Source organism: Podarcis erhardii (assembly GCF_964252035.2).
Source record: "Podarcis erhardii genome assembly, chromosome: 4".
Taxonomy (NCBI): domain Eukaryota; kingdom Metazoa; phylum Chordata; class Lepidosauria; order Squamata; family Lacertidae; genus Podarcis; species Podarcis erhardii.
The window spans coordinates 77,380,596-77,395,440 of record NC_138508.1 but is presented as its reverse complement, the minus strand read 5'-3'; the positions used below and the strand labels follow the sequence as shown (position 1 = coordinate 77,395,440).

The 14,845-nt window shown below is 42.0% G+C and overlaps 1 protein-coding gene across 4 annotated transcripts in view; it reads right to left on the bottom strand.

Moving 5' to 3' along the window:
- Positions 1 to 14,845, bottom strand: part of MAP4K4 (mitogen-activated protein kinase kinase kinase kinase 4) — a 135,388-nt gene that overhangs the window by 58,277 nt on the left and 62,266 nt on the right. For all 4 annotated transcript variants that reach the window (XM_081858393.1, XM_081858394.1, XM_081858395.1 and 1 more), the window contains exon 3: positions 14,191 to 14,247. In XM_081858393.1, coding sequence (XP_081714519.1) covers positions 14,191 to 14,247 — 57 coding nt within the window. The remainder of the gene's footprint in view (positions 1 to 14,190; positions 14,248 to 14,845) is intronic.

Here is a 14,845-nt window from a genome sequence, read left to right as displayed (position 1 = left end):
AAACTTCTAAAGTTATCACACAGGATTTACCGTGATAGTGCGGAAAACCCTATGCTGATTTTAGTCATAAATAGCCAGATGGGCAACAACCCCAATTAGTTAAGGATACGGTAATTCCTGACTATCAAGAACAGGCATAGGCAAACTTGGCCCTCCAGGTGTTTTGGGACTACAACTCCCATCATCCCTAGCTAACAGGACCAGTGGTCAGGGATGATGGGAGTTGTAGTCCCCAAACCTGTGGAGGGCCGAGTTTGCCCATGCCTGATCTAGAACATAGATGACAGCTATGACAACATTAGCATGGCCATTCGCACAGTAACAAATGAGATGGAATCCTTAACAGCCCTCATTACAGTGCTAAATAACCTAATTTGGCTGCTATCAACCAGAGTTGGTTTTAGATCCCAAAACAAGAGGGCGGTAGACAACTTATTGATACTGCTAGTTCAACACAATGGGAGTTTGATCAAACATAGCCCTATGGAATCAATGTTCCTATGGAAAAGTGGCAAATTACTAAAGGCGTTCAAAGCTCCACCCAAAACGCTTATGGCTTCTTTGGAAAGGGGCCGATTTCCGGAATTGCCTTCAAATGTGGGGACACATTACTTTTAGTAATGAAGTGGCTGCTGTACGTAAATTTATTGTGCCAGTTAACAGTATTTGAGAAAGACCCTCATTCATGCATGGTTTGTTTTTGTGTTCTCTCTCTCTCTCTCTCTCTCTCTCTCTCTCTCTCATTCTGTATTCCCTAAATGCATACAGGAGTATTGTGTTCCCTTTAGTTGCTTAGGAATGCTATGGAAGTGTTCTTCCTATCAAGTCTTTTTTTCTTTCTTTCTTTCATCTAAAAGCTTTGCTCAGACTCCAGACAAAAAATATACACAATGTCACCACTACCACAATGGCTTCTGTCGAAAAAGAAAACAGGAGGAAATGCAGCAGACAGAGGGATAAACTCCAAGACTTTTTTAACTAGAGAGGACAAGGAGTGAACTAGGGACCTTATGCACGCAAAGCATGTGATTACTGCTGAGCTTTGACTCCTCTCACTGTTCTCCCAAGTTCCAATTTATACAGATTCCATGCTGTTTCCATGCTGCTGTATATACTAGATCAGGCGTAGGCAAACTCGGCCCTCCAGATGTTTTGGGACTACAACTCCCATCATCCCTGACCACTGGTCCTGTTAGCTAGGGATGATGGGAGTTGTAGTCCCAAAACATCTGGAGGGCCAAGTTTGCCTATGCCTGTAATAGATGCAAGCGAAATAAAACACTATCTCCACAAAATGAATAACGTGAGAAAGGCATTTAGATACAGCAGTCTAATACTAGTGTTGTGGAGGTCCGATGCATCATAGATCTGCCAGGCCTGGGTGCTGGGGTGCCACTCCTCTGATAAGACACCAACCAGGCTAGCAAAAGGACTTCCACAGCAATTCTCTATGCACGGAGTATGAAACATTTGCTTTAATTTGACCGTTAAACCTTGCAAAATTGTGAACATTGATCCACCACTTTCTCTCCAGGACCTAAAGTCCCTTGTTGTTTGTGAACATTCAGTGTTAGAAACTGAGATAGAACAGCTATTCACCTTATGGCTCCCAGAACCTAGGTTGCAGGCACCAAAACAGAATAGCTAGTTGCTCCTTTTTTGCTAAATTTGATTTCTGTACTGCTTTCTGAACATGCTCAAAGGCTGTTACTTTTACGCACACCATTGCTTGAACCACTTGAGCCACCCTACTGGGCTAAGGAAATAACTCCCACAACTTAGCAGTTCTTCATAAATGGCAGTCATTCAATTGTACCAGCTCGATAGATAGATAGACCGATGATATCCCTGCATTGGCAGAGGGTTGGACTAGATGACCCTTGGGGTCCCTTTCCAACTTTATGATTTTATGACTAGCCAAATTTATTCAAATTACAATGAAAGCTAGGATTAGAGAACTCCAGTTTTCATATTTGAAATTTTATAAAAATAAATATGAAAACTGGAAATATCTCAAATATATGAAAGCTTTCCTGCAACCCACATCCGTATGTTCATTATTTTACACTAATTTCCTCTGGGGTTCTGGACTAGTAGAGGGCTGTTCCTCTATTAGACTCTATTAGTAATATACACTTGGCATAACTCTTGAGAACACAAATGTAGCCTGTGAATTTACAGAGATACGTGTAAATATATATTAATCAATTAAGATGTAACAACATGTACAATGTGCATGAAATGGATATCATCCATAGCCAAGAGCCACATGCATGCATTTCTTCGAAAAAGTCTCCATTTGCCACTCAAGAATAGTGAACACCAGCTGAGCATAAATCCAGAAGGCATAATCTTCAAAATTATCAGAGTATTAAAAAAGAAATATAATTCACAATCTGACATGGCAGACTTTTGTAAAAATGCATCCGGTTATTGCTTTTGAAAGATGTCTGTTTTGTGTACATGTTGTTACAACTTGATTAATATATTTACATTTATTCAGAATGTCAACTTGGTATTATCTATAGAGACCTACTTACTAGCTATTGTGGCTATGATATATTCCATTGTGCTTTACGTAGGGGTAGAATTATATGCATAGCCTGTGCTGACTCCTTTTGTTTTCTTAGATCATTAGTCAGTCAGGAAACATATACTTTTGTTTTGTTTTTGATAGCTATAACAGAGTACAAAAGCACTTTCACAGAGTTGCCAGTATCCTTAGACCAGATGTTTACAGCAGCACAGCTGCCAGCCATACACTGAAACCTTGCAGCTAACATGGGAAGGTAATCAACAATGAACAGAGTCACAAGGTGTTCATGTCTGTCTGTCGCAGACATGACATCATACAGGCAGCACGCTGATGACAATCAACAGCCATCTTCATTTACCATACCTGCTTAAGAACAGCAGACAAAAGAGTCATTTATTAATCAGACCAAAAAAGAAAAAAAAAATCCCATTCACATCCAAAGGCCATTTCATCACAGATATGCTCACAGACCAAACCAGATAAGAACTGAACACTTAACATCCCACTAATTTCCAAGGGAGGAACTTTCTCTACCAAAGTCAATCAGACCTTAAGAATATTTTTCAGGAGATATTATCAGCTCAGTGCTGAGCGCATCAACTCCAACAGGAAACCATAGAGCTTCCAGCAAGGTGATGCACCTAATAAGACATTCTACCTGGCATGTCTATGGAAAGGAGGTGAAGGAAACAACAGAAAGCTCGCAGAGGCAGCCATATAAGGACTGCAACAGAAATGGTTGCGTTTGTTTTTGTTTAAGTGATGGGTGGTGGAGCAACAGCAATCTTACTTTGGTGGCAGGGGCAGCAGCAGCAAATTTTGGAGGGTAATTTTGGCAGCAGTTGTCAATGACAGCTGGCAAGCTGGGTGTGGGTGGCGCTGTGGTCTAAACCACTGAGCCTCTTGGGCTTGCCGATCATAAGATTGGCGGTTCGAATCCCCGTGACGGGGTGAGCTCCCATTGCTCTGTCCCAGGGCCTGCCAACCTAGCAGCTCAAAAGCATGCCAGTCCAAGTAGATAAATAGGTACCGCTGAGGCGGGGAGATAAATGGCATTTCCGTGCACTCTGGTTTCCGTCACGGTTTAGTCATGCTGGCCACATGACCTGGAAAGCTGTCTGTGGACAAACGCCGGCTCCCTCGGCCTGAAAGCTAGATGAGTGCCGCAATCCCATAGTCGCCTTTGATTGGACTTAACTGTCCAGGGGTCCTTTACTGTTTGTTTTTTTAACAGAAAAGGGGAAAGGACTACACACACCCCATGAATTGCCTGCCAGTGGGACAGAAAATATAATTTCCATGCAGAAGGTCTCAGGTTCAGTCCCTGACTATCTCCAGGTAGGGTGAGGAGACAAACCCATCTGAAATCCTGGATAGCGACTACCAGTCAGTTTTGCCAGTACTTAGCTAGATGAACTTATGCTTTGACTCTAAGAACCTATGTCCCTGTCGTTACTGCTAGCCTCCCAACCAGGATAAGAAACCAGTTTCAGGTGCATTGTGTGTTAAACACTTGGGGGGGGGGTGTTATGCCTGATTCAAACTCTGGTTATTGCCAACTATGAAGTGCAGGATGGAATAATTTGTGTAGAGTGGAAAGGATGGAAACAGTGAGCACGCTCAAGCCCACTGCATATTCCTGATGGCCAAACTATCATCTGTCCATGAATGCCTTAAAATAGGCTGCAGAACTGATTTACCTGAAGCTACAGCATAAATACAGAGAAGTGTTCTATTTTAATCCTCTCTCCCAAAATAAAACGTCTCAAATTCAAATCTTAATTCATAATGTAGAAACATGGATTAAGATCTTTTCTACAGAAGACATGTAATGTGTTTCCTACAAATTATTTTGTTTCCTTTTGTTTGGCAGATACGATAGATCAAGCTAAATTGTGGCCAAGCAGCTTGATGCTGAAAACTGCACCCAGGAAGGCAGATAGCATCACAGCTAGTGACAGGAAATGATCATTTATAGATCAGCTGCCTCTTGCTTGCCATTTAAACAAAAATGCATGAACTAAATTTGTCAGGGTGTGTCTCCAAAGGGTGATCTATGGATTGCAATCTTCAGGACGGTTCTATAAATGGAATCGGAAAACAGTGGCCCATTTTCTCTGCAGGAAGTGATGCATAACGTTTATATTAGAAAACGAAGCATGCATGAAATATATTGAATTTAAATTATTCTACACAGAAATAATATGATTTTTTCCCTGTCAGCAAAACAGCTTCCAGCAGCCAGTGAATCTTCTTGCAAGAATGCTTCAATTGCGCATAAGTACACATCAGAATAATCCAAACACGAGATGTAAAAATAGAATCCCCTCTATGTATTCATAATCAGTATTTTGCCAAATGTTTACAGAAAAATCCCTAAAGGATCTCATGAGAAGATAGTTCATAAATAGAAAGGAGGGGTGACACAAGTATGATAAAATTCAACCCCATCCTTATTTGACCAACAGGTCAGAATCTTTGCCTACTTGCACATCTTTAGTTTTAAATGCAGCCTGAGTCCTCAAACGTTACTAGCCAGCGAGGTGTTTTTTAACTAACCTGTTTCTGTGAAGGCAGTAGAGGAAGGAAAGTGCTTTATTAGGTAAGCCAGCATGGAAACACAGGATATTCGGTGGGGTGTTTGTTTTTTAAACACCTTTGACTGAATAGGCTGGTGAAGGGCAGATATAACTGAGGGATAAGCTCTCCTTACTGCAAAGCTAGCATGGAGACCAAATAGACTGGAAATTAAACTATACTTTAAACTATACTTTAAACTGGTTTAAACTATACTTCCAATACTAGGAAGGAGTGGAGAATGACTAGTGGCTGCTTGGAGCAAGCGTTCAAAACTCCCGTTGTTCTATTATTATTATTATGATTATTATTATTATTATTAATTTATTTTTTAAGAATAATTTTTTATTAACTGACCAATCACATCAAATCAAACCAAATTACATAAATTCCAAATTACACAGCCGAATTTTTAATTTTTGTTGGGGGTACCCATATTTCAAGTTCCGAAGGAGATCCAATCAACTTCTTGCTTCTTACTGCTGTTTTAACGTCCACAAATCTAACCTTAGGATGTTCACAGTACTATCCAGTCCTTTCTTATTGTTTTCCACATCTCTTGTTGTTATTTTCATATATTTTTCCTTTCTCTTTGTGACCTCTGATAGTCTCCACAAGCTGGTTAGAACAGTTTGTAATCCTGCGTGGATATTATTTTTTTTATCCAGTAGCCATATCCAGACGTTTTCCATATAACTTCCATACATCAAAACAGTCTTAGTGTCATTAATCTTCACCAATCTGCCTCCTTTCTCAAAACCTCTGAGGAGATTCACCAAGAATGCAGTCTGAAAACAGGTCCATTCCTCCTCCCGGCTATAAATCCTTTGGCAAGATGGCGACTCCGAATTAATTGCTGCGCCATTCCAAAAGCTCTTATTGCTTCTCGATCTCCATAAAGCATACTTTTGGTTAAAGTTTATCTCCACACAGACCTTAATCATCCTGCTTGTGTCAGTTCAACCGACGATTCTAATGAGGAGGGTTCTTGTAAATCACAGAAGGAAAGTAAAAAAGGTCCCCCCCCCCCAAAAAAAAAAAACTCCCGTTGTTCTAGGCACATTTTGCAACAGGCAATTTCATTAATGTAAGCAGTTTCTGGGCTCTGGGTGCAGTACTGCACCTAAGATTTCAGAATAAAACTGCCACTGCTAGAAGGAATGGAAGACCTTTTTCTGCCTCCCCACTTCCAGCCACTCTCTGAGGATGGGAGAAGGGACCCTCAGAAGAATATTAGGGGAGTTGGGCAGGGGAAGCATGGCTTTGCTTTTTGCAGTCTTCAGATGAGGACTAGAACATGTGAAAAACGAACACAAGATTTTAGCTGCAGTTCATTCATTTTCAACTTTGTATTGTTATAAAAAGTGCACCTAGACACACCATTGCAGAACCCATAACCTAGGTTTAAGGTGTCATTTAGCTCCTAGCTTTCATAGCGGGTGGCACTGTCATCTAAACCACAGAGCCTAGGGCTTGCCGATCAGAAGGTTGGCAGTTCAAATCCCCGCGACGGGGTGAGCTCCTGTTGATTGGTCCCTGCTCCTGCCAACCTAGCAGTTCGAAAGCACGTCAAAGTGCAAGTAGATAAATAGGTACCGCTCCGGCAGGAAGGTAAACGGTGTTTCCATGTGCTTCTCTGGTTCGCCAGAAGCGGCTTAATCATGCTGGCCACATGACCCGAAAGCTGTCTGCAGACAAATGCCGGCTCCTCGGCCTATAGAGCGAGATGAGCGCCGCAACCCCAGTCATCCATGACTAACAGTCAGGGGTACCTTTACCTTTTTCATATCTCAGTTTCTAACACTGTCTGGAGCCTGTGTTATGTAGCACCTGACAGTCCAGTTAATAAAAATCACATCATTTATATAGTATACTGTATGAGCTTCTGATGTGGGTTAGATGGCAAGGATGGTTTGAGGCAGACACTCCTCCAACTTGCCCAAGGCTGAATTAACAACTGAGGTGGCTTCACAGCTCACCCATTCAATAATTATACCATACTGCTCTCAAGCTGGAGTCATGAGAGTGTCAGGGGACCATAGTCCAGCAATAGATAAGGTTTGTTTTTTTTAAAAAAAAATACATTTGTATTCCTCCCTTCCTCCTAAAAGCTAGATGGCATACACTCAACACCTTTATTATATTCACAAAGCATCCTGAAAGCTGAGAGAGATGAAAGAGGGTAATTGGCCCAAGATCACCCATCGAGATTCAAGGCTGTTCCTTCTAGATGGGTCACATTACCAGCCAGCAAAGGATGCTTTGGGGGAGGAAGGAAGTTGAGCACATTTGTGTACTCTTTTGGGTATGAGGAAATTAGGTCAAAGGAAGAATGATTTCCTGAGATATGAGAAAGTGGTGACTAAGGATATGACGTGCTCCCACTAACTCATCACCTTGCATTATAAGAAGAGAGTACACTTCACAATAGGATTTACTTATTTATTTTTGGACTATCCAAAACTCCTCTGTGCACCCCCCTCACTTTAAAATAAAGCCTATACCCAAAATCCCGAAACAGGAGTAAATATATTCTTAAAGAAGGCTAATGCAGAGAATGATACAACACTAATTCTAGGACCACAGGCTAAAGGAAATAATTCTCAGGGGGAGGTGAGGGCTTAAATGTCTAAAAGTAGCTTCTTTGTGCTTCCTGTGCATAGGTTCCCATAGCTACAGCTTCTACATAAAAGGAAAGCATTGGGCTTGTTTCTTTTAGGGGAGGAAAGAATCTACCTCTTGCCATTTCAGCGACAATGCTCCAAAGACATCTTGGCTTAAACTGAATGCTACTGTTGGTGCAAGGGGGAAGGGAGTAAACAACAGATTAAATCTGGAAGTCAATGGGAATTTCTCCCTCTAGTGAAACATAAAAATATACAGAGAACATGTAGAGTTGCCATGGAGGAAGGAAAGAATCACTCCCAATAATGTGAAAGCATTTACCCTTTTGCCTTTAAAAGAGAAAATACCACAACCTCCTCTATCAGAAAACAAGCGAACAAAAAAACCATTCGGTTTTGGGGGGGGGAAACACAAAAAGGTGACTAGGACATTATACGTATTATTCAATTTCCCATGCCTGAATCATTGCCTGAAAAGGCAAGCGCTGTCACCTTTAAATAAACAAAGTTGACTAAATTTCAGGGAAATGAAATTTTTTGCTTATTCAAAGCAGTAGGAATATTTCCCTCCCTCATTATCTTTCAAAAAAGCTACAGTTAAGCATCTGCCTGCAGCTTCATTTAAGGCTTAGTTTTTTACCTATGGGGACAAAGGACTCTTACAAACTCTTATGTGTGCACAAGTGTGTGTTTGGGGTGGGGAGTTGTGGAAATACGTTTCCAGTGCTGCCTTACAAAGAGTAACTCTGTACCGCTACTGCTGTGCCCTACAGTTGCTCATTAAAGGCTTGATGCTGCCCTGATTCAACATTCCTTGGAACTTGACAGAAAACTTTCAAAGGCTCATTTTCATCCATAGGGAAGTTCGGAATAGACTGCAGCAGCTGAGAGAGATTAATAGGTTTCAGCTAAGGTTAGAGCCCGGTGAGTTCTCTCTTCCCTCTTCACTTCCTAAGTCTGAGAAGGCTCACCCATTCGGAGCAATCACAATATTATGCATTCTTAAGGCGTAGCAGCATTCGCCTTCATCAGCAAAAACCTGTGAAGTTAAATGCCATGACAACTTCCATACTAACCTAATAATAATAATAATAATAATAATAATAATAATAATTTATTATTTATACCCTGCCCATCTGGCTGGGCCTCCCCAGCCACTCTGGGCAGCTTCCATAGAAACCAAAAATACAGTAAAATCACATGTTAAAAACTTCCCTGAACAGGGCTGCCTTAAGATGTCTTCTGAATGTCAGGCAGTTGTTTATCGCTTTGACATCTGCTGGAAGGGCGTTCCACAGGGCGGGCGCCACTACCGAGAAGGCCCTCTGCCTGGTTCCCTGTAGCTTTGCTTCTCGCAATGAGGGAACCGCCAGAAGGCCTTCGGCGCTGGACCTCAGCGTCTGGGCAGAATGATGGGGGTGGAGACGCTCCTTCAGGTATACTGGACCGAGGCCGTTTAGGCCTTTAAAGGTCAGCACCAACACTTTGAATTGTGCTCGGAAACGTACTGGGAGCCAATGTAGGTCTTTCAAGACCGGTGTTATATGGTCTCGGCGGCTGCCCCCAGTCACCAGTCTAGCTGCCGCATTCTGGATTAGTTGTAGTTTCCGAGTCACCTTCAAAGGTAGCCCCACGTAGAGTGCATCGCAGTAGTCCAAGCGGGAGATAACCAGAGCATGCACCACTCTGGCAAGACAGTCCGCAGGCAGATAGGGTCTCAGCCTACGTACCAGATGGAGCTGGTAAACAGCTGCCCTGGACACAGATTTGACCTGTGCCTCCATGGACAGCTGTGAGTCCAAAATGACTCCCAGGCTGCGCACCTGGTCCTTCAGGGGCACAGTTACCCCATTCAGGTCCAGGGAATCCTCCACACCTGCCCGCCTCCTGTCCCCCCAAAACAGTACTTCTGTCTTGTCAGGATTCAACCTCAATCTGTTAGCCGCCGCCATTATTACGTCATGCGCTTTTGTTTGCCACAGCCTTCCTCATCCGATTCGCTTAGCACTGTTGCCTACTAAAGCTTAACACTTCAATAAGCCACGATTTGAAATTTTTCTATTCCCCCCCTCGCTGTGACGTAGTTAAGAGAAGTGGTCCTTTCATTTCAAGAGGAAAGCCAGTTTTTAAAGTTGTACTGGAAAGGAATGCAGCTTTAGCTGAAGAGCCAGGAAAGTATTAGCAGATTTCAGTGATAGTAGAAAATCAATTCCTTTCACACCTTTGCCTCCAGACTAAGTACCGTATTTTTTGCTCTATAAGACTCACTTTTTCCCTCCTAAAAAAGTAAGGGGAAATGTGTGTGCGTATTATGGAATGAATGCAGGCTGTGCAGCTATCCCAGAAGCCAGAACAGCAAGAGGGATTGCTGCTTTCACTGTGCAGCGATCCCTCTTGCTGTTCTGGCTTATGAGATTCAGAATATTTTTTTTCTTGTTTTCCTCCTCCAAAAACGAGGTGCGTCTTGTGGTCTGGTGCGTCTTATAGAGCGAAAAATACGGTAACTTTTGAAAAACATAATAATTACTTGAGGCAGGCATAGCTGTGTACAGTCGTATCTCTGCTTATGTATCACTCTGCTTACGTATACTTCGGGATACGTAAGCGGCAAACCCGGAAGTATATTTCTGGGCTTTTGCTATGCACACATGCGCAGAAGCGGTCCCTCCAGTTGTGGAAACCTTGGGGTCCGGCCGGAGCTCTGGAATGGATCTCGTCCACAACTGGAAGTAGCACTGTATACAAATCTAATGAAAGTTTACTGTTGATGGCCAGTGACTCCAAAGTACACAATTAAGTGAGTCTTAAGTGTCAGCTCACAATTCATTCGCCACAAGCAAAACAGTTCACATAGCTGAGACAGACGGACCACACACCCAGTGTTCACATGGCACAATAAACCATAGTTGCCTGCCATGAACACACAAGATGGCTCCTACTTCACTCCTAGCACAAGTGGCAGCACAAACCATGACCCCTGGGCTTAGACCTATGTCCACAACAGAGAATGTGGTTTGTTTTGCTCCAAGCAGCAAACCACGATACGTTGTAAACTTTTAACCACTATTTGTTGTGATGTGGAAAGTGGGCCACCGTACTCAATTCCATCAGATGTTGCACACAACCTATGGGTACACAGAAGCCTCTTTCACTCACTCCCATGACCCCTCACTGCACATTAATGCCAACAGAATACATAACGCTGGCATGTGAATCAACACTTTAGTCACAACCACGTTTCACGGACAGCTCAGATGGTAGAGCATGAAACTCTTAATATTTCAGGGTTGTGGGTTTAAGCCATGAGTCTCATGGTCCCTTCCAACTCTACAAGTCTATGATTCCACCTGGCAATTTCTGGGCTTTTGTCAGGAATACTAATTCCATGCATGAGCCTAACAGTGCTTTCAATGGTTGAATAGGGCTTCCGTTGACATAATTGGGGATTGTGCCCTGAAAACCCAAACTCCCAACCTTCAATAAGAGCCAATATATAACCTTCCACTGTTGTAAAAATAAACTTGAAAAAGCTAAACACTGCATACACTGAAGACTCAGACAAGGTGAGCCTATGAAAATTTTCTACAGGTATTTCATAATCTTCTCCCGCTCCACAGACTTCAGTTTCAAATCCCTGCAGCGAGTGTCTGCAGCAGAATCTCGTTCCTCCAACCTTTCATAATTTTGTGGCCAGAAACAAGCACTCACAGGTGGTATTTAAATAAGTTATTAGCAGTTTAATTCTGCTTGTCATTTACCTCCAACAAATCCAAGTCTGATTGATTTATTAGAGTAGATAAAAATACACTTCGCATACACTAGAGATTTAGACATGGATACGACTCCTGTTCTCAACTTATGCAAGAACAACAACAGCCTGCATCAAAAAGCTTTGTTAACGTAATCCATTTGGACTGTTCAGCCCAAATAAAAGTTATGCTGAATAGACAACCACAAAAGTCACAACAAAATTAAATGAGTGCCACAACATGGGAACATTTGGAGAAAATCCAAACCAAGATCCTTCAACAAGCAAGAAGTCTTCATTATCTATACTGAAATGAAGGAGGCATATTATATTGATTTTCATGCAGCATCAAACCAAGCAATGACAACCAACATTAAGCAATATTGCTTAATAAAGTCACACCTGAATTTAATGGACTTCATCACCATCAAGCAGGGAGCGGGACAAGCAATGCTGGCCTGTAAGCTGACCAACAGCAGCTAGTTCTTTCAAAAGGATATTCATTTAACTAAGATGTCCCCACATCTGCTAGGGAAAGATAAGTGTTGCAATCTGTTTTTACATTTGCAGTTTCAAATTCACATTTTTTGAACAAATGCCATATTTTAATAGTTTCTGCACCATCATTACTTTTAAATTTGGTGTCTGCTTCTTCCTCTTAAAGATAGGTGTTCATCGTATTACTAGGAACTGTGACTTTAAAGCATTTTCCTTTTTAAAAGTATCCGGATAAATTAAAATATTTTAAACTAGCTTGATTTCTCACTTTCACGCCACCCAGAACCTTTTACACAGCCTGGAGGCAGAAATTCCAGCTGCACAAGAATATGTATTTGTTTCAAACTATGACTTTATATAATTATAATTTATAAAATTAACACCAAGCATCTTCCACAAAGTGTCCCGACCAACATGTTGGTTTTAAGAGTGAATCACTCCCTAGGAGGTAGGGAGGATCATTCTCTGCAAGTAGCCTGACAGCAGAATATTATTGTTCCAAAACTTGAACCCTGTTACCTGCAGGAAGAGAATAAAGAATATATCCTTTGCTGGCGCTACCCAGTGTATCTACTTCTGCCTGTCTATGAAGGAAGACTGTTAAAAAGCCTGACGTCTCCATGGCCAGGTGCACTACTGGCAGGAAAAGGTTTTCTTAATTCATGCATTGATATCTTTAACCATCTACTTTCTGAAGAATGTCTTGCCCCCACATTAATTACAATTACTTTAATTGTGAGTCTTTTTATGACAGGCTTCAAGCAAGTTGTCATTGCACATTAATTCCCTCTATATGGGAAGAACGCACCGTTCTTTTTAAAAACAAAACAAAAAAACAAAACACCCCACATTAAACCACATTTGGCAAACTCTAGCCTTGTTCTGCTGGTAAAAAAAGTAAGGTAAAGGTACCCCTGCCCATACGGGCCAGTCTTGACAGACACTAGGGTTGTGCGCTCATCTCACTCTAGAGGCCGGGAGCCAGCGCTGTCCGTGGACACTTCCGGGTCACGTGGCCAGCGTGACAAGCTGCATCTGGCGAGCCAGCGCAGCACACGGAACGCCGTTTACCATCCCGCTAGTAAGCGGTCCCTATTTATCTACTTGCACTTTGAGGTGCTTTCGAACTGCTAGGTTGGCAGGCGCTGGGACCGAGCAACGGGAGCTCACCCCGCCGCGGGGATTCGAAACGCCGACCTTTCGATCGGCAAGTCCTAGGCGCTGAGGCTTTAACCCACAGCGCCACCTGCGCTGTTCTGCTGGTATACAGATATTATACAGAGAATGACTGAGTTCCTATACTTGGAGGAAGGAGCCTTTGCTTGCTGCCTTATGTTTTGTTTTTTGTTTTTTAAAAAATATTGTTAACCCAGATGCTTAGTCTTGCTGGGTCTTCAGTTGCATGAGCAAGCACACACCTAACAAAAAACTGGATGTCAAATTCAGAATGAAACAATATTCTGGATGAAGCCTCTGGGGGGGGAAGAGATTCTCTAAAATTGCCACCCAGAATAGCTAAATAATTCTGCCAATTAAAATACCTTCTCTTTGAAAAACAAGAAAAGAAGCTTTCATATTGCCGAGTGATTTATATAAATAAATAGGTACTGGAACAGTAGGCTGTTTGGCCCAAAATGATTTTGCACTGCTAAGCTAATAAAACACAGTCGATGAATAAATCTTGCCTGGTTGTAAAATGCAGAATTAACCATTCAGAATTAACCTTCCATTTGATGTTTAAAATATTACTTCTAGATGAAAAACTGGTCTATTTTTTAATGCCTTTGACTAAAGCTATTAAAGATAAGGGTTTAACTACAGGTGTATATTTTTATCTCTCTGGTTGGGTTAATTTCTCCCCGTTCTCATATGAAGCTGAATTCCCCCGAGTCCATTACAACTACTGCTTTACACTGCTGAATTCTGCCAACAATCTGCTCAACATTTTAGCAGATGTTTCTGCGTTTAAGGCCTTTGGGATCTTTATTGGGTCCATTTCCTTTTCAACCTAAAAAGGGTATAGGTTTATTGTGATGACGCCGACATTATCAGATGAGTGCGTGTTTCTTTTCATTTTGGCCCTAATCCAGAGATCTGCATGCATGCTGTTGTGAAGATCTCTCTCCTCCTGAAGAGATTAAGGGTTCAGGGTTGAATAAATTCCTTTTATGCTTTCCTTAAGAAAGGGATGATGACTCTGAACTTACCTCAGTAACATCCATGACTTTGATAGCTGCAAGTTGGCCTGTCTTGACATGTCGACCCTAAGAAAAGAAGAAGGAACCATTAGCCATTCTATTAATGCATGAAATAAAAGACAATAGAAAAGTTATTCCATTTCCCACAGCATTGCTTTCCCATTAACTCCTCCATTACATCATCATCGTCGTTATTATTATTATTATTATTATTATTATTATTATTCCCCACCCATCTGGCTGGGCTACTCTGGGCAGTTTACAGCATATATAAAAAATTGTAAAACATCAGACATTAAAAATATCCCAATACTGAGCTGCCTTCAGATGTCTTCTAAAAGTCAGATAGTTGGAAATAGACATCTGATGGGAGGGTGTTCCACCAAGTGGGTGCCACTACTGAGAAGGCCCTCTGCCTGGTTCCCTGTAACCTCACATCTCGCAGTGAGGGAACCACCAGAAGGCCCTCAGAGCTGGACCTCTGTAAAAAATGTGCACACAACAAAAAGCTGCATCTTAAAACTAGGAGATACAGTGGTACCTCAGGCTACATACGCTTCAGATTACATACGCTTCAGGTTACAGACTCCGCTAACCCAGAAATAGTGCTTCAGGTTAAGAACTTTGCTTCAGGATGAGAACAGAAATCGTGCTCCGGCGGCAC